Below are 27,739 nucleotides of genomic sequence, written 5' to 3' on the forward strand. Positions count from 1 at the left end.
GCCTAAAGCTGTTGCTAGCTGCTGTTAGCGACAGCTTGCTAATAGAGCGATAGAATTATCGCCGCTTAGCGGCCGAAAACGGCCGCTAAAGCGGCGATAATTGCCTATCGCTCTGCTTGGTAATATACCCCCTTGTTCCTATGGAACTTCTAACCCATTCCACAATGCGCAAGTCAGCATGCACGCGGAACGGATGTCTGTTTCTGCGCAAGTCTACTGAGCAGAAGGCATATTCAAACACCAAATCATGGGACAAAGTCACACACAACACATTGGTTTTGTCTTTTAATAATGAGGTATTTAGACTATTTACAATGAAACAATACTTACAAGGCAGTAACAAAATAGAAAAAAAAATCACTTCTCCACAACTAACCTTTTCGCTGCTGGAATATTGTCCATGGGGATACCTGTACTATTGCTCTGAAGCTCCCTTCGCTCCCACTGGCCCCCAGGGCTATGCACATTTATGTGGCAACTAGTTTTAGGATACAGATTGCAGTGGTGGGTTTTGCAGTTTGGGGATAGCTGTGGCTGGAAGCTTCATGAGATGTGACCCAGTGATAGGTTCAGCCGGACAATGCAAACCAAATCCATCCGCACATTGTCGATAAAGAGGTCGAAAAGCACTCTTGGAAGATCTGTAAACCTAGCCACCACGCGCCCTTGTCAATCACTCTTCTGTTCAAACTGCATTTGGAAACACTTCAAAAGAAGCAGCAAACAGTGTCTTTGTCTGCCACCAGAAGTTGTGTCCACAGCTAAGCGTTTCCTAAAAGACGGGCTTGACTGATGTAGCCTGGAAATATCCTCACCTTGTTCCTGCACTGATGTACTCACAAAAGGCTTTATATGTTGTCCTCTAGGTACAGGAGGTACCAATATTCAACTTGACAGAACTTACTTTACCAACCCCAAATGGATATGGATCTGCTGCACACAGAATTCTGCAGCAAATCGATTATTCCTCTGCGCAACATATTGCAGCGAGTCGCAATACACCTATGGTCACCAGCGTCTGCTAAAACTACTCATTGTCTTGTGCGTAATATTAGGTTCTTGCATATTAGCCGTTGTGCCACAAGGCCACACATAACGTCCCGCCCACACCCCACTAAATTTGCAGCTGTACCCATGTGCATGTGAGTAATATACTCATTATATAGCTTATCTTGGATAACAGTGTGCAGTGACTCTACTGTTTGCAAGTAAACGCTCCCTGCTCCAGCACTAGACATTCTTGGCCAGTGTCTCACTTACAGTCAGTGTTTCTTTCATTTTTAGTTTTTGCTTTTTCTTTACCTCGTCGATTAATGCCCATCCTGTCTCTGAACACTTGTACCTAAAATGGAAAGAACTGAGCCACCGCTACCACACTGCATGTACTTGCCACAATTTCTGGCTAGCCCTACTTCAATAAAGGTTACGGTAGTCCTGTTGCGAAGCACTGGTTTTCCCCTCTCCCCTCTCTTAAAACAATAAAAAGCACAATTATTAAGGGCACCTCGACAATGATGAGTACTGCAACATGTGACGAGGGCAGACATCCTGACTGGACCGCCAGGAAAGCGCCCAAGTTCTGCCCAAGCAGCTGCCACTACCTGGACGCCCGGCACGTCCCACAGTGTCGCGTGGCGTCTGTGGATTACGTCAATGACTCCCATTTACCTCCCTGGACACAATGATGAACATAACACAGAACTGACCAGTCAGACGGGTTTGAAGTTACAAATACACGGATGGTGACCACGCACCATAGGGTTTCCCGCCCAGGCTCAGGTACCTCGGATCTCAAGGTCACCAGTGGGTCAGTCCGCCTTTGCTCCTTACAAGTTGCACCTTAGAACATCCAATTGAGGCCGTTGTGACCAGTGTCCCTGAGCCCCTCCAAGCCCTCTCTGGAAGTCACCGACCAAGGGGGAGAAAACAAAATAGACATAGCAAGACGCACGCTCTAAAATGGAGGTCGGGCGTGCGCTCTGCTGCATGTCCCAATAGGCGCGTTCCCGCACTTTGATTTTCAGGCCCCTGGGGTGCCAGTCTGGCCCATCAAGGGGACATCTCCTTCTTGGAGGCCCTCCTCCACAGGCGTCTGGCTTGCATGCACCACAATAGTGTTCTCGTCCACAATCTCGCAGGAAGGGTTGGTGAAGGCGGACAGTGGTAGGGTGATGCGCTGCATCTCACGCTCGTACACCGTCTGCTCGCGCTGCTTCTTCAAGTCCCTGCCCCTAGTGAGAGGAAGGTTTGAGGGAGTCAGTCAGTCAGAATAATCTTTATTAAGTTAATAATAAAAACAATAAAAGATACAAACAAATTTAAGACAAACAGTTACATACCAATAATGATAATAATAGTAAACACTCACGGAGAGAAATTCATCTTGACACAATAAAAATCAATTTAGATAACATTTTCCATATTATAAAGATGGAATTGATGAATCCCAAGGCTCAAAAACCATAATGAGCGTCATGAGGATAAAAAAAAAAAACAACAACAAAAAAAAGAGGTCAACCGTGTATTCCAGTTGTAAATTACCCCCTTTTTTTCTAAGTCTAACAGCGGACATTAAAAATCTGACAACAATAAAACAAACAAATTCATTTGGTAACATTTGTAAAAAGATGAAAGCGGATCTAGCCTGAGTGAATCCCCTCTCAGTATAGGTAAAATAAATTGTCTTCGAGGGACACAGTAAAGGTTGCAAAACAGCACAAAGTGGAAAGTATCCTGATCTGAAAAATTGTCGCAAGTGAATGGATTTAAATTATTGACTTTATTCCACCCAATAGGATCTGCTAGAAACCAATGCAGCCGGTTAAGCCTAAAACACGTCAACATAAATCGATGCTGAGGGTTAGTAACAGAAATAAGGTATGGTTCCGCACGCCCAAAAGTAGAGATCAAAGCATGCATCCGAACTGGAGGTTTTGTCAATTCTGTACACTCTCTGGTAGCCGTGCTCTAGCACAGAAATGTTTTTTTGCCCACAATAAATCTCCCTCACTAATGATCTCAGGGTGGGTATACAGGTCAGGCCGGCCCATCTCACGGCAAATATGAATAACATAATTAAGCCATGATATATATATTTGGCCTTGTCCACTGACATACAATCCCTTAGGATAGTCCTGTTGAGTTCATGTCAGGGTTAGACCAAATTGTGATCCATCTTAACAAGGGCCGTATTTCCAATAAATCCGAAATGTAGCCCACCACTCGTTCTTCCTGAACCACACAGGAGGCAGTGGATTGGGGCACTGCCAAAAGGCGCCTTTAAAACTAATTCTCTAGTATTTGCACCTCTTGCGTATTTTTGTAGCCCCAAATGTCACTCCCATAAGAAGCCAAAGAGATGCATTAAATTTAAATAAGAGCCTTCATTGGTTTAGCACCTAAGCGACTAGCAAAATTAAAGACTAAAGCCACTGTCCTGGCAAAAACATTTCTTTGAGGGACTCATCAATACAAGAACCTAAAGGTCAAAGTACCGGTGAGTAACCTGGCGTTGCCCAATTCCACCCAACCTCTGCGGTTTCAAAGAAGCCACTGCAAAAGGATATTTGCTAAAGGTGCAAAGGTCTTCATCTGCCTGGCAGAGATCTCTCTATATTGTACCGCATTGCATTTTAATGTGTATATAGCACTTACTACACCCATGGTGGGTGGTCTTAAGCCAAGGCCGCGAAGTACATTTCCCTGCTTTATTTATTTATTTATTTATTTATTTTGAAAGTTTTATATAGCGCGAACAAGATCTTCGCAGATATCAGAGCGCTTTACAGAGGAGGGGAGCATGTATACGCAGATACATCAATCATGTTAACAGTACATTGAAGTGATATCATAAAACAGTCAAGTAAGTCAATTTCAAAGTCAAAAATAGAAGTACAAGGGTTCGAACAGGTAGTACAGATGAGTATCGAGTCTTTGTAGTTTTTCCTCAGTAGTCGTTCAAGTGTATTTAGCCATGAGGATCGCTTTCACTTCTCTCTTGAAAAGTATGGTAGAGGTGATAAGCCTTGTTTCAGGGGGGAGCGAGTTCCAAATCCTGGGAGCCATTCCTGAGAAAGAGCGTTTAAAGGTTTTTTCCTTGCGGAATCTTTTAGGCTTTAGCAAAAGGTTGTTTGTGCCTCTAGTGTTTCTGGAGCCTCCAGAAATCGTCAGCTTCTGAGCGAGGTATCTAGGTGAGCTCAGGTGGACAGCCTTGTGGGTCAAACAAGCTATTTTCAGGTGTATTCTGGCTTCAAACGGCAGCCAGTTCAATGATTTGAAGTCTGGGGAAATGTGTGAGTGTTTTTTTGATCCAGTGATAAGTCTCGCTGCGGCGTTTAGAGAGGCTCTTATGGGTGCCGTAGTAGCTAGGGGGAGACCGCAGAGGGCGGTGCTGCCGTATTCTATTCGAGGTATGACTAGTGATTGTACCGCCGTCTGGAAGTCTTTGGCTGGAAGGAAAGGTTTAAGTTTCCTAAGGATGTTGATTTGGTAGTTTGCTCCCTTAGTTGCTTTGTTGATGTGTTCCTGCATGCTGAGATTGGTGTCAAGTGTAATGCCCAGAGATTTCGCTGAATCCACGATGGTGGGTTGGACATTGAGCGCCGTTAGTTCTTTAAGCCACATTTGTGCAGTAGTGATCTTCGCTGGAGGTGAGATCAGAAGGAACTCTGTTTTTAGGGCATTGAGTTTGAGATGATTAGCGGCCAACCAAGATTGGGTGCTTCTGATCGTTGAGTTCAAGAGCGTGATGTCTTTGGGTGATTGTAGTTTGAGATAAAGTTGGGTGTCATCAGCATACATGTGGAAGTGTACATTGGATTCTTGCAGCAAGGTGGTGAGAGGTTCCATAACTAGGTTGAACAAAGTTGGGGATAGGGAGGATCCTTGTGGTACGCCTAGCGATACGGGTCTTGGTGCGGACATCAGGTTGTTGCTCTTGAATTTCTGCGACCTGTTTTGCAAAAAGGAAGTGAACCATTTGAGCACAGTTCCAGATAGGCCCATTCTTGTGTTTAATAGTTCGAGTAAGCTCTCATGTTTGACGGTGTCAAATGCGGAGGAGAGATCAAGGAGGATGAGGAGGCAGGTATCGTTATGATCTAGGATTTGGAGGGCGTCGTCGATTATGTGAATCATGGCAGTTTCCGTACTGTGATTAGCTCGGAAGCCTGATTGATGAGAGTTGAGGAGATCAAATTGAGTAATGTGTTTAGTCAATTGTATTTGTGCGCATTTTTCCAGCAGTTTGGCCAGAGTCGGAATGTTGGTAATGGGACGGTAGTTGTTTAGGTCAGAGGGGTCGGCTGTAGGTTTCTTTAGCAGGGGTGTTACTTGTCCGACTTTGAGGGAGTCGGGAATGATCCCTTGTTGAAGAGAGCTGTTGATAATTTTGGTCCAGAGTGGAAGGAGCGACGGGGTAAGGACTTTGACAGCGTTAGCAGGAAGGGGGTCCGTGAGGTGATTGGATGGTTTCAGAGTGCTGAGCAGTTTGCCAATTTCTTCTTCTGTGTAGGTGACAAAGGTTGACCAGGTTGCATTGTTTTTTGGTTTAGTGGGTGTTGTTGTGCGGTGGGGTTTGGGATAGCTGCTTGCGTCCATGAGGAGATCATTCTTTATGTTGTCAGTTTTTTGGTTAAAGAAAGAGGCGAAGTCTTCGCAGGAGGGAGCTTCGCATATAGTGTTGAGAGGTTGGGGTTGTTCTTTTGTTTGTGTTCGGATAAGCTCAAACAGCTTTCTCGGACGATTTTTGGCTTGGTCGAGCTGACGGCTGAAGAAGACTGATTTTGATCGTTTTATTTTCCTGAAGTAGGCATTTCTCTTTTTCTTCAGGTTTTTTAAGTTCAGTGCAGAGGGAGCTGATCTCCAGGAGCGCTCTGCCATTCGCATGGCGCGTCTATCGTCATTGAGACTCCCGTCGTACCAGGGATTAGAGGTTTTTGTGGTGGCTTTTTTTAGTTGCAAGGGTGCAACTTCATTAATTATTGCGGTCATATTGTTAAGATAGTGATCAGTCAAGGATTGGACGTCCTTAACGCCAGCCGGAGGAAGTAGTAGGTTGCAGCTGTTGGGGGTCAGAGAGTTTGAGTTTAGCTTTTTCATGTCTCTTTTCCAGACTTTGGGCCTGGCGGATTGAATAGGGTTAAATTTTACTTTTTCATTGATGAAGAACGTGATAATATGATGGTCCGACCAGTCACAGGGTTGGATAGATTCGAGTTGGATAGAGGCCTCTTTGGAGATGATGAGGTCGAGGGTAGAGCCTTTCTTGTGTGTTGGGCTGTTGCAAATTTGTGTAAGGTCAAGGGCGTTAAGGAAATTCTTCAGACCTTTTACCACCGCATCATTATGATCGTTCCAGTGGAGGTTGAAGTCCCCAAGGTATATTTGTGTGAGTTGCCGTCCTGAGTTGGTTGAGATCATGTCCATGATTTGTTGGGAGAAGGTGAGGTTGTCACCGGGTGGGTGGTAGACGCCGTGAAGAGTGCAGATCGGTTTGCCCTCACTGATAATATCTAGGCTGATGTATTCACAGGACGTTGGGGAGGGTAGGGGAGGGGAAGGTACTTTCAGGACAGAGAGGTTGCTCCTGTATATACATGCGATTCCGCCACCTTTTTTATTGCCAGACCTGTCAAGTCTAGTGATGTGGTAGTTGGGGGGAACCAGAATGTCCATTATAGGTGTAGAAGATTCTGTTAGCCATGTTTCAGTCAGGATCATTAAGTCAAGATCCAATTTTAGGATGAGATCAGCGATAGCGGCTTCCTTGGCAGACTGGTGGATTTGCTTCCATACTAGAAACAAGGGCAAACGTCCGACAGCGTCATTGCAACCTCAGTGTGCCAAGTGTGTGCACAGTGTGTTATTGCAAATTGGAGGGCAGTATGTGAAATTGGTCCAGCTAGTTTCAGATCTTTGTGATATCACTCATACCTGGGAGAGTGTGATGTTGCTAATCCAGTAATGCCAACGTCAGGGCGGAGGTGTGATATTTGTAGTGTGGGGGCGAAGTGTGTAATTGCGAAGGCACCAGCAATATCACATTGCTAGTGATAGGGAATCACTGTGATGTTCCTAGTATGGTGACAAATGTTGCTATTGCCAGTATGACGCATTCGATACAGTTCCAGTGCAAGCCTAGTCTAGTAATATTTCTAGCTTGGCGACACTGCTTGCTAGTGCCTGTGTGGCCGCAGTATGCTATGGTGCCAGGGCAAGCAGAGTGTGTGACATTGTCAGTAAGTGGGCAGGACATCACAGTACCAGATCAAAGTGAGGCTATTTGAGGCCTGAATGGGATATGAATAGTGGAAATGTAGAATACAATATTGCAAGTGCAGTATGCCACAGTGCTTGTTTGAGGGTTCAGAGTAATCGTGCCAGTCGATAGCAGATTGCAATGTTGCTGATGCACGGGCAGGGAACGATACTGGCAGATAGAAGAGGGCGAGATTTCTATTCGGAGAGCAGTGTGGTCTGAGACATCTTAATGATTTTGGGAGCACGGGGCTGAATGCCTTTGGGGGCCCTGTTCGAAAAAGCTTTGAATTTATTATCAAATTTCAGCTCTTGTATGCTGTCTTTGGCCAGGTCACTGACAGTGCACAGGGATACTTGTCCAAATTCTAAAGTTGTTGCATCTAATATTGAGGGATAGTGGTGTGTGTTTTCAATGTTGTAACACTAATATGTCTGCAAATAATCTCTAGGACACCCTCCCATTTCTTATCTGCGGGGTCCTGTTCTAAAAGAAATTTTTTTATGGATGTTACATGAAACAGAAACAACATTTATTTGCAGAATGACTGTCATAGACTCTCACACACGACTCGCATTAAAAATAAATTGAAGGGAAAGGGGAACAGTAATTTAACCCATCTGTTTAATAATTAATTCAGGTCATCGGGGCAAGACTCTCTGCAGAACAGAGCTGGCTCTTTCAGGGGGGCCTTGAAAGGCTGGGGTCCTGGGCCAGAGCCCAAAATAAATAAAATAAAATAAATTTTGCCCATGCCTTAAAATGTCTCTGGTAGTGCCAGTGCAAGGATCTTGCCAATGAGAGCACAAGGCTCCATAGTGCTGGCCTGAAGGAGGCAGGTGGGTAAAAGACAGTAGGGGAATGGAGAGGTCCCTTGACTACAAAGAAAGTCAGCCCCAGTGGTATCTAGACCTGGGCAGAGGGTGTCTCAGGGGTCCAGAGACACTCTTGAAGTAAAAAGAGTGTGGCAAGTCTGCACATTCCCTAACCTAGTGGTTCCCAACCTGTGGTCAGGTGGACCCTGGGGGTCCGGGACTACTGCGAAAATAAAATAATATTAATAGATGAATAATGTGTATATAAATAAAGAAGTTAAATGTACAACTGAACATTTTGAAACGTACGGTAGATGTGAAGGAATTTGAAATTTAGAGGCTAAAATGACATTAGAATCCTCCCATTGATTTGTGGGAGCAGTGCAAGTGCATCAACTAGAATTCAGTAGGTAAGACAAGTGGTCTCAACTGAATTTACAAAAGCACCAACCTTTGAATTAAAACTTTGATATTTTTCAATTATATGTGTTAGCACATTAAATAATATATGTCATCATATTGGTATTTGTTTGAGAAATTATTTTTCTGCATTTTTTTGTGCATTGTTGTGCAGTCCAGATCATTGACAATGCTTAGGCCGAGGTCGCCGGCTTCCCGTAATTGCTCAGTGAGGTTTCAGTAATGATTAAGTGGGGATCCCAGAAGTCAAAAGGTTAAGAACCACTGCCCTAACCTATCCGGGACATCCCTCACCACCAGAAGCCCCCATCTCAACAAAGGCAGCCCCAGAGGGGCAGGGGTTTTCCTATTCATCCCTGTGGAGGTATTATGGTATGATGGCTGCCATTGGCCACCCTGATCATGGAACCGTATGAATGGTCTCCATATGCCCTAATTCTTCGCAGTTATGCGTGTATAAAGTCACAGGTGGCTATTCACGCTAAATCCCTGCCCCAAGTGGTGGAACGTGCGGGTGCCCAGACTAGCCAAAAATCCTGACTGCATTGGTATGCTTCGAGATTAGGGCCTTAAAGTTATCTGGTATTCCCTGGGGACTTTGCTGTGTTTACCTTTTATCTAGTACTCCGTTGCCCATCTATAATATGACGTTGGATAAGTTTGAGCCCCGGCTCATCTCATATTCCAGGGACCTCGACCAGTGCATCAGAAATCCCTGGCTGCTGGATCCCACTCTAGGCAAAGAGACTATAGTGAACCTACCTTCAGAACTCTAAACTCACATTGGGGAATTGTTATTACCCGGATGATGTGATTTTTATATTTTTGGACAGGTCTGTGGAAAACTCAATCACACCGCCTTGAAACCACAAAGCTGTCTTGAAACGGAATCCATATTTTAGCGAGCACATCAGGTTTCCAGATCACTTAAACATTTTGAATCCGTACAAATTGAAAGAAAAGGTTTCAAGCCAACCAAAATGTTCATCTTTTATCTAGGATTACCAACTAACTAGAGAAGAGGTGTGCGGGTCAGGCTGTAAAGGGTTGTGTCCCACATTATGCCTCCATTTATGTTAAAAGATTTGCTGTGACTTAAAAGGTGTCTAATATTGGATTTTGCTTCAGTGCCAAGCAAAATGAGGGAAGGATAGTGAGCAGAGAAACTACTAGTTTGCTAACCAAAATCTTCATGTAGAATAGGTTCAACTTGATGCAGTTGTAGAACAAATAGTTTTACTCAAGATTTGTGATATTACGATTATAGCCCCAAATATCTACAGTCCACAGCACTCCATAAATTAGATTTACAATTCTTCTTCTTTTAAGATTTTACACGCACACGTTTCACCCTTTTGCTTTTTTCTGGACCTTTTTCAAGACAAAGGTAATATGATTGCAAACATATCTAGATTCTATTGTAGTTCAGATTGGAACGTAACTAACAAAGGGTGGGTCAATCTTAGGTGGCCTGTGGAACGGGGTCCTGTGCGGTCTAACTGGTCTGTGTCCAGACGGAGTGTTAGCAAGAGAAAGAGGAGACATAAAATATTCCAGCTGCCTTAAAACACACAACCTTTGGGGGATGTAAACAAACTTGAGAGCGCCTGATAATTCTGCATGTAAACTCCACAAAAGTGTCAGCACTTTTGGTATTTTATGTACATATTACTTTTCAGTTTTTTCTTTACCAATAAAGGCCTATTTATTTTCAGAAGAGCACGCTCTGATGGGCCATTACGTTTATTGAGTGTTATTCACTGAACCAGTCATACTGTCTCTGAATTCCTAAACTTCTCCACCTTCTCTATTTAAGGCTCGATTTTGCGACCTTGAAACCCCTCAAAGGTCATAAGTCTGAAGGTAGTACCATTGCGGTGCACCAGTACACCAGCAGTAAATGACGTAACCACCATGGGGGGTAACAAGTGCTATATGAATGTAAACCTTTCTTCCCCTTTTATCCCTCCGCTATCCTTCTCACTCCAAATAACTGACTAATATCCACCACTGAAATTACTTTCATATTTCACCATATTAATTCACCACTAATCCTTTATGGGCTTCCTGAATAGCATGTTTTAACACCCCATCAGGGGTAACAAGGGCTATATCAATACAAACCTTTTTCCTCCTCTATCCTTCTGCTATAATTCCAAATCCAAATAACTGACTAACCTATCCACCACTTAAAATGTACTTGCATGTTTCACTATACTAATTCAACACTAATCCTATGGGTCCCGGAGTAGCGTGCTACCCGCCGAAAAAGCGTTTCGACGCTCGGCAGGGGTAGTAAGCGCTATACAAAATGCAATTACAATACAATTACAATACAATGCCCAGTAACGAAATATTACACCACCACCCCAAGAAGAGGCATCATGCTCGCCGCACACGATACTAACCTCTTGTATATGTATCCCACGACGATACCACTTCCTATTGCAATAATGATGACCATCATGAGGACGCCCAGCACGTAACCTGCGGAAAAACATACCAAAGCGTGAGGACCTGATGCATCCACAACCACATGGTGGAGGACATGAAACTCAAGGGGCACCCATGTGGGACATGTGGCCAGGCATGCAGGGGGGAGAGCAGAGGAATAGTTATTTGTCTCCAACACTTGTTTGGCAGCTTGACGACCCCTTCACAATCTCTACATATCCCGGTCATCTATTTTTACAAAAGCAACTTTATGGCAGTTGGCTTGAGGTCTACTCAAGACTGACCCATAGTGGATGGCCTCAAAACAGCCTCTTGTCGTTTGGGTAATCCACAAATGCAGGCGTCTCCCCTACGTTCACTATAATGTTGAGCAAAAGCCCACAATCCCTCACCCATCACACCATTTTCAGATAATTTTTTAATCAAGCTTTGGGTTCAGATGCACGCCTGAAAGTAAGTTTAACAGCCGACTTTCAGCTCTGCTCATAGGAAAAGGATTCCAAAAACTAAAATTATTGTGCCAATTTTTAGGTATAAGAAAGAACAAAAATGGCACTAAAGTTTTGCCCTTGACGCCTACAATCAGGGACTCTAGCCAAATACCTGCTTTTGAAACCAGGCTGTGGCCACCCATTGCTGCATGAAGAACAGAGGTGGCCCTAGGATTGGCAGATGTGGAGGGAAGGACTCAAGAGCTGCAGATGTGTGCCCAGCACATGAAGTATGTGAGCAGGGTCAGCATCACACACTAGAGCCAAGCACCCTGTACAGCACCAGATTATCATGGAATCATTAAGTGGTTCGACTATGCAAAGACGTGTCCTTTGGGCAAATGGTGGCGGCAAAGGAATAAAATCCCCTCTGGTATGTTAAAGCAAGTTCAGTGACACAGTGCACTCTCCAGGGTTGGAAATTTAAAGATGGCACAAAGGCTGGTAGAAAAATATTATTAGGAAGCCTCATGCTAGGAACTCAGGTGCGTGGTGTACAATTCATGAGTCAGGTAGGTCTCTAGGCAGTAAAGCGGCAGATAAATACAACTTTAGCGTGATAGACGGGTCAGAGGTTGCATTACTAGTTTAAACACTTGAATAAATTTACCAAGGGTCCCCAAATCTTTCTTCTCTTTCGGCTTCACTCGGACCCGCTGACTGATCCCAATGACTGGCTGCACGGCTGCAGATTCACCGCGGGCCGGTAGCAAGTCAGCCGACTCGAACACTCGTGTGTTGTCGGGTTCCGCATCCTGAGGGTTACCCGCCACTGCAGTAGGGCTAAGAGTGTCCCGCGCTGAAAGAAAATATGGAAAACGTTAGGAGAAATGTTGTATCAAGTGTCATCTCACTAACATATTTAAATGATTGTCCATCATGAGGGGTCCCTCACCAAAACCAGCCTCCTGCGGCAAACAGACAGCCCAGGACCATGAATTAAATAGGTTTCTGTGCAGGGCTCATATGCATCCAACAGTCAGGAACCATAGCTGAACATGTGTTTTCCAAACCTCAATCTGACCCACCCAGGGTTCTCTGCCCAAGAGTTAAAGCACCTAAATCAAAGGCAAGTGTCTATCCTAAATAGTTAAGTGGTGGGGGTGGAGGCATGCACGCCAGTTTCTCTCTTCCGAGACATGAGTAGTTAAGAGGCAGTTCCCGAAATATTATAGAATTTGCTACAGGATGAAGTAGTAACCTGGGAGAAACACGATCTCTATTTTAGTTAGATCAAAGACTCTGCATCGCCTTATTTTACTGTTTATCTGAGTGTTTACCTGTATCTTATTAGCACATGACTGTTATCCTATTAGGCTACCGTTCACTATACTGTACCCAATTATTATGTCTACTCACCCTCCTGTTGTCCACTCCCCCTCCCTGCACCCCCCCCGTGAAGCGCTCTGATATCTGTTAAGATCTTGTTCGCGCTATATAAAACTTTGAATAAATAAATAAATAAATAAACTAGCAGATTTTATGAAAATGCAAATAGGGTTTTCAAAAGAGATAAGCATTGATATTTCAATTTTTTTTAATCAATGTGGCATTTAATCCAAACGCTATCAGATTACTGGAGAAGTAGTTTTGCGTTTGACATAGGTATTTAAACACTTCCTCAGAAGTTTACCATTTGTGGATACTGCATGGTGCACCACTGCGTGTAGATAAATACTGTGTACACAACTCTCAGCAGCAGAAATAATGTGTGAGTAGACAAGACTGACCAACTCTACAATCATCTATAATAGACACAGAATGCTGAAAATTGTTTTGGCTCGAACTGCACTTACAATAGGCCTTCTTCAGAGCATGACTGCTAGAATATTATAGATTTCACAGAACTATGCTTGTTTTCCATCTCCCAAGGGCGTCGTAATTTTATCGTCTGTATGTCTGGACACTGTTCTGGCACTAGGGGGTGTTGGAAATGCTTTGGTGAGACAGACAGTCTCCAAGCACTCTGAGTGGTAAAAGTGAAAGGATGTTCCAGGATCATCCCCCAACACGGCTGTAATAGTAGAGATGGAAAAGCCTACAATGGGCCATCCAAGGCGACAGGCACTGAGACAATGATGGCTGCTCTGCACACAGGCTTTTAAACAATGAATTTGCTTGAGAATTCGAAGAAACAGAAGCATAGTGACAACCGCAGTCTTCGTGAATGATAAAAAGTGATTTAAGTATACACACACAAAAAGATCACGTTTCACAAAAATAAAGAAAAAAGTGAGAAAAAAATGGAAAAGGAATATGCACCTGTGAAAATGAAAGAGAAATAGGATTCCAAGCTAGGTCTGCAATGTAAGGATTCGAACTCTGTGCAGCTCTTCTGCTCTTATGTGAAATTAAGGACTTTTCACAGCCTTTTTTTAAGCGGACTCCCTGCCTGTCAGCCACCCCACCACACCTGCATGCTCCACTGGACAATCCTGGAGACAGAGGAACCACCCCCCTGCTGTCCTGCTGTCACTGGTTCCTCTCCTGCACACTTGTTCTAGGAATTCTGGATGAATCCTAGTTTGAAGACTGGGAGATAATACTTCTGGCTCCCTGCCTCTCCCACGGGCTCTTAGTTGGTATTTTAGGGGCAGCCTTGTTGTTTGGTGAAGGAAAGCCTTTGGCTAGAAACCCATCGTACTCCCAGGATCCCAAATGAAAACAAACCTCCTGGTTGACCAGCCCTGGACTAGGTCTGCAGTCTGCCAGATGTGTCTGAAACATGTCCAAGGCCAAAATCAAAGGGACACACCTTGCACATAGTAAACATTTTAAACATCAGTATCACAACAAGCATTTGCAAAGCCAATAGGACTCGCCTAAGTAAGACTTATCGACTTTGCCAATATGTTTTAGCCATGTTGTACACCAATGTGGCTGCTGTTCAGCATGGCTAAAATTTAGTGGGGTAAAGGAGAATAGAATGAGAAGTTATGAAGTGGCGCAGAAAGTTGTGGAGTGGCATAGATTGGGGTACAGCTGAGTGGAATAGAGTGCCGTGGAGGGGTGTAGAATGTGAACAAGTGTCATGGAGGGAGAAGAGTAGCAGAGTGGAAGGGAGTGGAGTAGAGTTGAATGGCGTCAAGTGGAACTGAGTGTTGCAGAATGGAGGAGTAGAGTGTCATTGAGTGGTGTAGATGGAGTGACGTAGAGGGTGTTGGGTAGAGTGGAATAGAGTTTTGTAGAGCGGAGTAGATAGTTGTACAGTGGAGTTCCATAGAGTGGAGTAGTGTAGGAGAGCAGAATAGAGTAGAGTAGGGTGTTGTAGAGTTGACTGGTATTGAGTGTCATTGAGTGGTGTAGAGCAGAGTGCAGTGACCTAGAGGGTGTTGCGTAGACTGGATAGAGTGTTGTAGAGGAGTAAATTGTTGGAGCAGTGTGGGAGAGCAGAATGGCATGAAGTGGAGTAGAGTGTTGTGGAGTAGAGTGTTGTAGAGCTGAGTGACATACAGCTTCAGTGGAGTGGCAGAGTAGAGTGGAGTAGTGTGTTGTACAATAGAGTGCAGTATAGTGGTATGGAATGGCGTAGAGGGAGTTGCATAGAGTGGAGTAGGGTGTTAAAGTGGAGTAGAGTTTAATGAAGTAGGGCGTTATAGAGTGGAGTATTGTGGAGTGTCGTAGAGTGGAGCTGAGTAGAATGGACTAGAGTGAAGTAGCGTAAAGTACAGTGATGCATAGTAGAGATGGGTAGAGTGAAGTGGAGGAGAGTGCAGTTCGATTACAGTAGCATATAGTAGATTAGAGTAGCGCAGAGTGGATCGGCATAGACTGTAGAGGCATACAACACACTGACGAGTGCACTGGCGTAGAGTAGAATGGTACAGAGTACAATGCTGTGGGATAGAGTGCAGTGACGCAGGGTAGAGTGGCACAGAGTAGAGTGTGCAGTGTTGCAGAGTAGAGTGTTGTAAAGAGCAATGGTGTAGAGTAGAGTGGCGAAGAGTGCAGTGGTGTACAGTGGAGCAGAGTAGAGTGCAATGGTATAGAGGAGAGTGCAGTGACGTAGAGTGTTGTGTATAGGGTGTAGAGGAGTACAGTGCAGTGGTGCAGATTAGATAGTCATAGAGTGCAGTGGCTTGGGTGTATTGGTTTTAAGTAAAGTGGAGTAGAGTACATTGGCGTAGAGTGCAGCGGGGTGGAGTACTGCAGGGCAGATTGCAGTGGAGTGGCTTAGAGTGGCACGGTGCAGAGTGGAACAGAGTAGATTGTTTCAGAGTAGAGTGAACTGGCGTAGAGTGCAGTGACATAAAGCACAGTGTTACAGAGTGCAGTTGTGCAGTGCAGATTAGAGTGGCTTGGCGAAGAGTGCAGTGGTACTAAGTAGAGGAGAGTGGGGTAGAGTGCATTGGCAGAGTAGAGTGGTGTAGAGTAAATAGGAGTAAAGTGAAGGGAAGTACAGTGGAGCAGAGTAGAATGCAGTGACATGGAGTGGAGTGGCATAGTGTGGAGTGGTGCAGTGTGTAGTGCAGTGACGCAGTGTGGAGTGGTGTAGTGTCGAATAGTGCAGAGTACAGTGTTGTTGAGTGGTGCAGAGTAGAGTGGAGTAAAGTAGAGTATGAATGACGTGGTAGCACACTGCCATTACAGACAGTACATCTTAAATTGAAATGATCATTACGTTTACACAGCAATACAGTTTTACAGATAAAGGTATACAGCGCACAAACGATAATGTGTGGAAATGTCATCACCTTGTGTATTGATTTGTTTTGACCTTATACAAATATTTGTTTACATCAACTTTCAGAATTACCCAAAAATTTGCTATATTTATGCTTTCAATATTCGGAAATATCAGCACAGTTTATTTAAGACATTTACATTTTGTTTTGTGGTAGAAAAAAATAGCATTGTACAGCACACTTAGAGTAGCCAGCATAATTGTCACGTAAAGCCTCTTACTTTGAAGTTAGAGAAATAAAAGTAAAGAGCATGCTTCCTGAAAGACAGATCCTAACATTTGACCTCTATCTCTGAATGGACATCAAATGTGACAAGATAAATACAAGATTTAAAAGCCTGTTTACAGAAATGTATTACTGTTGGAAGAATACAGGAAATAGGGTTGGGCAAAAAAAAGTGACCACCTCAAGCTGGACAGCCTAAAACAAATAAAGCCATCAAATGTGAGTTACAAACCACAACGCCAATGGTAGGCAATGGGCGGAATTCAATCCCAGGAAAGCTTTCGGAATGTCCTCAAGATGTCGTTAGCAAACCAGACAGCTGCACTGAATGGAAGGCTTCGACCTAAAAAGTACATGTTCCAATACAAGGGATGCTGAATCTACCTACTATTCTCATTACACAGAAGGGTAAGGGCCTTTGTGACAACCCATGTGTGATGTGATCACATCTCGCACTCTGGAGGAACCCTGCCACAACCCAAAGTGACTGATATGCCTAGAACTCTCAAACAGAAAGCTGCAACCTGCATTTGTAAGGGTAGTCATGTCATTTTCAAACCCAAATTAAACTATTTTAAGTGTTTGATTATCCAACAATTAGGTTTCTGTTCCTTAAACCTGGTAACTGTTCAACCCTCTTCTAATCTGGGCAGATCAATAACTTGTTCATAAGCAGGTGTCCCCAGTTACCCACTATGAGATGGGTCACCCTACCATCTAAAACCTACCCATTGTGCTTGTATTGAGAGTTGCCCAAGCACTGCAGAGACAATCTCCCACAGAGAGATGCTGGAGGTAGTGGGTGATGGTTCAGATGTATGAAATACAAACTCTCCTACTAGTAGGACCATCGGCCATCAGCTTACCCGTGCTCGTTACAGGATTGCTCTCTTTGGACTTCGCTTGCTCCTTCGGACTGATGCCAGCCTCCGGCTGCACCGTGCCAGGTGCACTCCGGGATGTCATCAAGTCAGCCGGGTGATAAACCTGCTTTGTGTCGCCTTCGACGTCCTGCAGTTCCTCAAGTGTGGCCTTATGCCTCTGAGCGCCCCGCACTGTAAGAGAAAAAATGGAAAATGTCAGAAGTCGCTAATAAGGCAATAGTGATTACAAGACCCTCAATCGGCATCCAACACCTCCAACAACAACCAACACCTGTATGTGACCTGAAGAGCAAGGAAGACAGCCCAAAAGTGTAAATCTACCGTGAAGTGTGATAGTTAAGTTAATTAAATTTATAACACATACAAATCACCCCAAGAGGGGTATCTCGGATCAATACCAGGATTACAGGCAGTAAGTAACATGGCTAGAATAGGCTAGTCTTAAGCAATTTCCTGAATTCGAAATGATCATTGCAGATTCAAATATGGCCAGGGCAAATGCCAAGCATTGATTAGATCATGCATATATGGGCCTCAGACATTGTATTAAGGGAAGAAAGAGTGAGATATTCTAAATCAATTGGGGATTATAATTTGGATCGATTTCTTTTGTGTAGAAAAGAATTTCCCCATTAATGGGATGATGACACGAACTACAGAAGGACTCAATAGAGGGAATTGCAAAAGAATGAATTTTGAGGTAAGTCAAAGGTGCTGTGAATATTATTGATTGAGAACTGCTTGATGGAAGAAAAATAATGAGTTTATACACAGGTTCATTTTCATATAATTAAATGAATAACAAACTAAGGGCCAGATGTAGGTAGGCTTTTACCGGTCGGTAACGGCCGACCGACCGGTAATAGCCTTTTCCTATGTAGGTGGTATATTTACCGATTCGGTCAATACCGAATCTGTATTTACCGATTCAGTATTTACCGAATCATCATTTACAGATTCGGTATTTACCGAATCGGTAAATGAGATGTAGGAAGCACTTTAAAGAGTGCTTTTGTGCTGTAAGGATTCGTTATTTACAACCAACTACTGGTTGGTGGTAAATAAGGAATTCCTGTGTAAATGCAAACGTGTGCATTTACACCTGTGCCATGTGACAGACATACATGCCCCTAGGGCATGTATGTATGCCACATGTGCACACCAGCACTATTCAGGGGTGCAACAGGGTGTCAAAGTGACACCCTGCCACCCTTGACTATTTCCCTATTTTACCGAATCGGTATTTATCGATTCGGTAATTGACATTCATTCCTATGGGCCTCCAGGCCCATAGGAATGAATGTCAATTACAGAATCGGTAAATCTGTTTGCACTGCATAATTGTATTTGGAAACATCGAGAGATGTCAATATTGACATATGTATTTTTCCTTTTTTCCAGTCCTGATGATGTCCAAGTGTGGACGAAATACGTAGGCTGATGATCTTATGTCATATGATTTCCTGGATCGATTATTTCTGAAAAGATTTGATTATGAAATAAAAAACGGAACATTTCTACAAAGCAAGCTTGCCTATGGACTTGGTTCTTAGTGAATGCAATAATTGAGTGATTACTTCGACGCTCCTTTCCAAGAGTTGAAAATCAAATATGAAGAGGCAGCTTATTCCAATAATACTGGGCTAGGAAAGAACCTGCTGTCAGGGACTCTAGCCAAATACCTGCTTATGAAACCAGCCTGAGGTCACCCATTTCTTTATGGAAGGAAGATCTGTGCATTTATCCCTAAGCAGGGATTAGGTAGGGAGTGGGGAATGCCCGACGTAACAAGTCACTGGTGGCAATGCCAGCACACGAAGAGATGGGTAGCAGAGTTCAAAGTAACGGATGAGTATCCAGCCACCAGCAGCGAAGGATGAAAGAGCTGGGGTAGCTTGCGTACCCAGCCATCGAGAAGAATAAGGATGACCGAGTGTGAAGAACTGCAAAGTATCTAACCACTGGCGACAGAAGGAATAGAAGCGGAAGGAGTAACTGGTTAGTTTTCCACCATTTAGGATTAAGGGCTAGATGAGTAACGAATAACTGGCCAGTATCCTATGAATGAGTAACTCGTGATCATCCTGACACCAAGAAGTGGAGCAAAGAATCAATAGGATATTTACCTCCCACGAAGGGCGGTGGGCTGAAGGAAACGGAGTGTCAGGAAGTTTCCTGGCGGTGTGGATTGAAGGGTACACGTAACAGTGGTGAAGTGGATGTGTGCGCCTTAGAGTATGGGAGAATTGGAGCTGTAGGCCTGAGTGGTGAAAGTGGAACAGTATGTCTGAGGCAGTGCAGTGGGAAAACAAATGTGGATGGGTGTGTGAGTGGTTGAGGTGTAGGAGTGTGGTTGGAAATTGCAGATGTGAAAGGTTGTTCCTTAGATAGTGTAGAGAGGCGAGGTTGTAGAGTGTTGTGCCTGAGAGTCGGAGGAGCCGAGGTGTGTACTTGAGGGGATAGTAGTGGACAGGTAGGCCTGAGATTGTTAGATCTGAAGGAAAGTGTCTGAGAACTGTAGGCGTGGAGCGGAGTTCTCGAGAGCAGCACATGGAGACAGTGAAGGTGCGTAGGATGGTCAGTGAGAAAGGAGAAGTCGCGGACGGGTGTGCCCAAGAGTGGCAGAAGAGAGGTCGCCCTAGGATTGGCAGATGTGGAGGGAAGGACTCAAGAGCTGCAGATGTGTGCCCAGCACATGAAGTATGTGAGCAGGGTCTGCATCACACACTAGAGCCAAGCACCCTGTACAGCACCAGAATATCATGGAAAGAATATTGTCATTCAAAAGCATTGTGACCTAAATGCTGGCTACCAAAGTATTGTGAAGGTAAGTATATATCATGTTACTAAATAATCTATTTCTTGATTGTCGATATAGTGCCCATTATCTTTTTGTAGGGCGCTATATCTGTCTTTGAAATTCGGACTCACAACTACGGGTTGCAACTTTCACGGGGAGCGGGGACAGTGAACTATTCATGAGAGGATGTCTGAAATTAACCAGCCCTCCTTCCAAGATGACCAGCTGTTGTGATGTTGACAGTTTCATACTAAAACTGTTCCCCTCCCACCCAAGCTTATTACTAATTCATATTTTTTTTTTTTGCAGAGTGTTATATAGCGCGAACTAGACCCGAACTGAATCAGGTATCAGAGCGCTTTACATAGCACCAGTTACGTTACACGAGGACACGCCTTCATTTTAGGCACGGGGAGATCAAGTGATTTGCCCAGAATCACAGGAGGTTTTTGGCGTTGTTACCGAGACTCGAACCCAGATCCCCAGGTCCGAGGTCGAGCGCCCTCGCCGTAAGGCCAACTCCTCTCCAATTCATATCTGATCCACTATCGGTTCTTCTCCCAACCGTCTGAAATCTTCGTGGCAAGGGTAAAATGATACACCAATATCTTGTGGGGAATTGTTCAAAGTCACTTTTCATTTAGCCAATTTTCCTGTGAACAGACTGTTTTGAGAAATTATTGTACCCTTTGCTGTTATTGGTCCGCAGTCCTTATTTGGTTCAGGTAAGTCCAATATTGTAATGGATTTATTTTGTCTTCCCTTTTCTGTGCAAAAAAAGGCCCCAAGGATTATTAAAGTGCTAATAAACTTGAAATTGACTGTTTCCTACTTGGCTGTTTTCGAGGCAATGCACAGTTGTTCAACAGACAACTTTACACAATAATCAACAAGGGAGTTGGAAACCACCAGACACTCCCTGTGCAGGGATCTCACTCTTTCAGGTTCTTTTACTCCGTTTCACCCGTGCTTTCTTTCCCTGTCACCAGGCTGGACTGGCCATAGCGGGCAACGGGCGTTTCCCCGGTAGGCCGCTAGGGTGGGGGCCGGCAATATCGACTCCCGTTAACAAAATCGGCCAAAACCGGCCCTCGCAAGCTGCTCGGCTGCACTCCCCCTCACCCCAGGGAGGGGGGTGGGTGGGAAGTGAGCAGCTGAGCAGTTTGCCAGGGCCGGTTTCTGTTCCCTGTTATCTCTTCCTTCCTTCCCGCTATGGTGGTTTTGATGGTCTAGCTCGCAGGCACCGCCGGCACAGGTAAGAGCGGCAGGGATGGGGGGGGGGGGGAATAAGTCAACCGACGACGGGATAGATAAAATATAAATAAAACCACTTACCTTGCGCTCGCCGCATAGGCGATGCGGCGAGCACAAAGTATGTGGTTTTATTTTATGGGTGAGAGGAGAGAGAGCGCGTTACCAAGACTAGCAGGGATTACAGGTCAGAAAGCTCGGTGGGTTCAGGTGCCGGCTGCACACATCGGCCTGTAACCTGAAAGACAAGTATGACTCCCGGCAGTTGGGCACACCCTTTCATCCTTCCACACTCCGCTCTGAACAAGCTTTATTGAGCAACAGTGACATATTGTACCTGAAGAGCACAAGTGTTGTGTGAAAAGGGTGCACTCGTCAACTTCGCAAACACACACAAAACACAGCGCAGCCGCAATCTATCAGAAATTCCTGATACCATCGGAAATTTGGAAAGAATTGTAAATCTTATTAAACGAGAAAAATCTGGACAATAATAAACAAATAATAAAAGCGTCACAACTAACCCACTAAGCAAACAACACAACAGATCCCTCTCCCAGCAAACGTCCCTTTTCATAGTTCCTAGAAACACTCAAACAGAACCATATGCATAAAGTGCAATCATATGGAGAAATGTACATACTCAAGCACACATACATATGCTGGTTTACGCACGTGCCCATGCAAGCATGAGCAAGAAGCATCACACGAACGAAATCCATGCAAGAATACACACACACACGTATGACCAGAAAGATATACGAAGAGGAACCCAAACCATAGACTCCTGAGGGGGTACCCATACTAAAATAAATATATGCACGAGTGTATGTATACCAACACAAACACGTGAAGGAAGGTGCTCACGCGCAAGTAGACATGCACACACTGACACAAGCAGACACGCGTCAACGCATCCACGAACATTTGCAAGGTATGCAACATGTTTACTTAAAATTAATCAATTACATATAAACGTTCTTAACTATATGCTTGAAGGCACATAAAACGTACACACAAAAATACTCATAAAGACAACCCTCCCCACCCACAAACACTGTCAAACCTACACATTATTGGTATGGACCCACTTGCTCACACAAACGTTTGTAGGAAGGTACAGAGGCGCGTAATAATGACGCATGTGCAAGAAGGTGCACATACCCCCTCTTGGTCACACAAACCCTGGCTATGGAGGTACACAGAGGCAGAAGCTGCCACAAGCACACAGACGAGTGCAGCCCAAGAGATGCAGGACGCGAGGCGCGCCGTGATTTTCCACACAAACACAGCCGCATATTAACACACGCCGCAGGACGGCTCTTCTCAGAACCGGCAGCACCGAGGCATTCTGAGAATACACGTCTGAGACGGGTGGGGGGAGGGCGACGCTCTCTTACAGACCCCACAGAACTGGTTACGAAACCAACAGCTGGGACTGTGCACAACACAGGGCAGGGCAGGCTGAGGCTGGGCTTGCCCTGGGTGGCATGGGGAGGGCGGTGTGGCAGGGGTACTTGCTGTGGGTGGCATGGGGCGGGCGGTGTGGCAGGGTAGGGAAGTGTTTGGTGGGCAACAGGGTAAATATAGCACATCTAGGAACGGGGCAAAGGCAGGATACGAGGCCTGCAGCAAAAGAGGGTAGAGGTGGCAGTCACCAACTGCCCCTCAGAATAACCCTGTAAGACTTTAAAAGGTGTTGCATTTTGTTTTAATCATGTAACATTTGCTGTGCATTCACAGAAAGAGGTAAAATGTCAGGCAATGTCTTCTCACAAACTGTTGGTTATTCTTTTTTTAACATTGCTACGGGTATTTACCTTTCTCTTCTCCTACTGCAGTGAGTGAATTTTGCAACTAAGTGACAATCCTTCTGGGGTTCAAAGTGTGAAAGGAGAAGGCTGCATTGTATCCATTTTTTCTAACACAAAATCTGCACACTTGTTTGTATACTTGTAAATGCGCTTTGCAAATATTTCAAAATATATCAGGAGCGGGTAAAGAGCAAATAACTTTTGCAGGAACATCGAGTCAAACACTGGAAAATATATATTTTCAAATTAGAGATATTTTTTGTAATTTTGAAGTGTGATGAATACAAAGATTTTAATACGATCAAAACAAAGCAAGACACTTTATTTGTGTGTTATATAGGATGAGCAGTAAAACTGCATGTTAACGCACTTTGATTGGGCATTTAAAGAGGTCATTTCAATCAAAATTGGGACAATGTGATGTAAGAAGCATCACTGGGCGCCTATTAATACTCCCCTATTCTCATGCTGAACGAACGCGGTTCTTTTACTACACCTCGCCTTCAAGCAGAATTTTGATTTTACCACAAACTATGTAATTTCAATAAATAATTCATTTGTGGATTTATATAGTGCAGCTTATCACCCGTGAGGGCATCCAGGCACTGCCCATGGCCTTGGGGACATTAAGTAATTTACCCATAATGACATAACATTGATGACAGCACAGCCAATCTGAAAATTATTCCAGCATCACTGCTCGCGCCCCATCCCCGCCATCCCCTTCCCGTGGGTGTGCATCGGCCACTTCTGTCTGGTACACAACTGCACCAACTCATGCTTCTTTGTACTACTATGCCAGCCAACTCCAATGGCTGACCCGATGGGTGGCGGGCAGGGACCTGCATGAAATCGCTTACACGGCGGACAAAATAGCGCGTGGAGACCTGCACTCCCTTCTCTTGCCCAATGCTAGGATCCCTAGGAACTGTCACCCCCTCCTACACGTGGCCCTGACTTGCTGGAAGAAAGCACGTCATACTCGACTGGGACCTCCCCGTATGCGGACAATATACCACTACTGGGACTCCCGACACCACAGGGGACCCTAACACTGCGCAGATTACGACCCTGGACAGAGACTGGGGTGGATAGGGTGGGAGACCTGTTTGGCGACGACACCATGCTGGACCACACCTCGTTTGTACAAGCCACGGGAGCACCCTCACGCTTATACCTACTACACGCCTCGGTGACACACTACGTGCGACGGGCCTGGGCCCCACAACGTACAAAACCGGAACAACATGAGTTAGTACACCTCTTATACTACATGGGCACGGGGGGACACTTAGTGAAATGGTTGTATGTTGGCATCAGGGACCATGTACCTTTACCGATTGCTACACTCAGGGAGACTTGGACTGCAGACTCGGGCGAAACCATAACGGACGGGGAATGGAAGCTTATTCTAGGCCATCATAGACGGGTGTCCAGGAATGCTAAGTTTCAGTTCATACAGGCCATGGTCCTCCATAGAGCTTACCTTACACCCCAGAGGCTACATCGGATGTTCCCTGCCACCGCACACTGCTGCCCAAGATGTTACCAAGACGAGGCACATATTCTCCACATGCTATGGTCATGCCCGAAGATACACACTTATTGGGGGACGATCAAACATATGCTACACTCCATAACAACACTCCAGATCCCTGAGGGAGCGTCACCGTGCCTACTGGGGAACAGGAAACGGCACACAACACGCAAGGCACAACTGAGATTTATGGATCTGGCGCTAGTGCTGGCGATCAGGGTGCTCACCATGCGATGGAAGTCGCCCAGGGCCCCACAGTTAGAAATATGGCGCGACGACTTACTGAAATGGGGCAAAGCAGAATCCGCGGCACTGCGAGAAGAGGAGAGCAAGGGCCTGCGCAAATATCCCATAGCTCAGGAATGGGACTCGATGCTGTTGGACCTAGAAGAGATAGACCTGGACAGTTCGGGAGACCCGGTGGGGTGAACTCACATAGATAACGGAGGGGGGCTGGGAACCACGAGCACCACTACGACTCACAAGGGCTAGACCAGACCTAGAGCTTTTACCAAATTACAAATAGACGGAGCCACCTTGCCCCGGGATGGGAGGAATGCAAGTGAGACCGACCAGGAGACAGAGGGTGGGCGGGCGGGTGGGGTTGGGGGGACAGTTGGGGTGTGATACTTATGTAAGAATCGATTCTGGAGTTTACAGAGTATATATGGGATGTATCCGGGATTGCTATGACAAGCAACTTATAACTGAAATGCACTGCTCCCGCAAAGTAATGGTTATGAAAACGGAAAAGACTGATGTAAGATATGATGAGAAAATGTAGGGAAATGCATGATATCCTGTAACAGTCACGAATAAAGAGTTAAAAAAAAAAAACCTCATGCTTCTTTGTACTGCCTGAAGTGAAAAGCGCGGGATGGCTGAAAGTCACACACCTGACATGGGGCAAGCGGAAAAGATGTGAAAAATAAGGATACCAAACGACTGGGTATATTCAATCACTGTTCCCAAGTGTGTGCGGTCACTTGTATCCAGTGAAGTGATTTAGGACTACAACTCCCAGAATGCAATTCTAGGTTTTTAAGTGCAAACCCAGGACAGCAGCCTTGCACCCTTAATGACAGTTCATAGCAGAGGACAAAACACCCATAAAAAACCTGTTACAGTTTTGTAAATACAGGGATTATGTGTACACGGAAACTGCTCAAATCGCTGGTCCAAAACAGGGTAAATTCCCTCTGCCCTGCCAAGCTTCCCATGCATGCATGATGAACTGCTCCAATCCAAGTTTTTTTCCTCTGTATTGTGGGGATCATTATAAAAACTAGGACCACATTTCCAGCATGCAAAAGAAAACCCCTGGACTGGAGAAACTACTCACGCATAGCTCTGAAAAACTTTGCAGCTACATTCCCTCAAGTATATTTCAACATCCAGGCACCACTTTATGATAATTACCTTAATTTATTTTGGGATTTTGTTGAGTGCCACATACCACCTTACATCAGCCTCACACTGCCTGAAGTCCGAAGATAAAAAGGTCAAGAGAGCGGGACAGAAGGAACAATCGAAAGATCGTGTGAAACAATTAGCAGTCAACCTACCAGTGTGATCTCAAAAATATGGGAGTGGACAAACCACACAGTGTTTGTGCTGTACGTGGGAAACTCCCATGGCAGGCACCCAAGAACTTTAAAACCGAGAAAAACAAGTAGTAATTCCGACCCTGGCCGCTAGCTGGCGGAAGAAGCACAGCTAGGGAATCTAAAAGCAGAAAGCTGGAAACGAGTGCTTTCTTTGAGCTGCTGAGGGAGCGGGACTGGACGTCATTTTGGGAGACCAGGACTTGTATTTCATCATCAGACCTTTCCCCAGAGTAAGAGACGGAAAAGGAGAAAGAATAAATAGAAAGATAGAAAATACTGACACAGAACGTAGTCATGAAAAAGAAGCTGCAAGTGGATAAAAACACAGGGCCTCATTAATGAGCCCGTGCGTCACTTTTACGCCGCTGGTGCGTCACTTTTTCTGACGCACCAGCAGCGTAAAAAATGTGCCTTGTTGCACCATATTTACAAAGTGGCGCATCTAGGTAGATGCGTCACTTTGTAAACCCCTGCGCTACATTATACCTACGCCAGGTATAATGTATGCAGGGGGGCGTTCTGACGCAAGAAAGGGTCATGGAAGTGACGCAGTGAAATCTATAAGATTTCACTGCGCCACTTCTAGGACACAAATGCGTCAATTTCTTACGCCTGCCTCACAGCAGACGTAAGACTGACGCAGACCCTTTTACATGGGGCTTGCCCCATGTGAAAGAACACATTGCTGGAGTTGCGTCACTTTTGTGACACACTCCAGCGATGCGTCACTTTTGTGACACACTCCAGCAATGCGTCACTTTTGCGCCATACAGATACCTCAGAAATACTGACATATCTGTAACTCCTTGCATCATACTGTAAATATGACGCATCATTGGTCTCGCAAGGAGGGCGCAGTGAAAAGTGAAGCATGGCTGTTTTCACGCAGCGATGCGTCACTTTTCATAAATGAGGCCCACAGGGTGGTGGAAGCAAAGGCGCAACTAGAGCCAAATCTGGGGAGGGGCTAATACACATTTCGGGAGGGGCTAAGTCTTCCAGCAGTAGGCAGAGTGGAGCTGAAAGGGCTCTAAGAAGGGGTGAAAACACAACAAAGCCTGGTTAACAAGTAAATGGCCCTTTAAAGGCCTGTGAAGTACTCAGGTGCGGCTGTGTGTGTGTGCGCCCAGGAAGTTGTCTCGGCCCGGCTGACACACACGACGGGGGGCTGAAGCCCTTTCAGCCCAATGGGCGTTGCGCGCCTGGGGCGGAAGCAAGACTAGGCGACATGGGTATTCGACAACCTTTGAACTTGGCAGCGCCAGCAACAGGCTCCTAAGAAAATCTTCAAGTTCTGGACACCAGTCTACAATTTAAGCACTGCTGTCAACACACGGTAATAGCATTCACAGCGAGCCGGGGAGTCTAATCTTATGCCTTTACAAAGAAGTGCTTTTCAAACTCCGTCCGGGTTTGAAGTTCCTCCTGAATCTGAGAAAATGTCCCAGGCACTAGAAGTTTTGGTACACAAGGCGGGTAACGGTCCCTGAGAAAGATG

The 27,739-nt window shown here is 45.1% G+C and overlaps 1 protein-coding gene across 1 annotated transcript in view; it reads right to left on the reverse strand.

Annotated features, from left to right (window-relative positions):
• Positions 1-272: 272 nt before the first annotated feature.
• The window catches only part of PIK3IP1 (phosphoinositide-3-kinase interacting protein 1), a 55,606-nt gene continuing 28,139 nt past the window's right edge, over positions 273-27,739 (reverse strand). The window contains exons 4-7 of the mRNA XM_078667711.1: positions 17,215-17,403; positions 12,049-12,237; positions 10,902-10,980; positions 273-2,231 (exon numbers count right to left, since the gene is read on the reverse strand). Coding sequence (XP_078523837.1) covers positions 2,021-2,231; positions 10,902-10,980; positions 12,049-12,237; positions 17,215-17,403 — 668 coding nt within the window. The 3' untranslated portion in view covers positions 273-2,020. The remainder of the gene's footprint in view (positions 2,232-10,901; positions 10,981-12,048; positions 12,238-17,214; positions 17,404-27,739) is intronic.

The sequence above is a fragment of the Lissotriton helveticus genome, chromosome 11 (genome assembly GCF_964261635.1).
Source record: "Lissotriton helveticus chromosome 11, aLisHel1.1, whole genome shotgun sequence".
In the NCBI taxonomy this organism is placed as follows: Eukaryota; Metazoa; Chordata; class Amphibia; order Caudata; family Salamandridae; genus Lissotriton; species Lissotriton helveticus.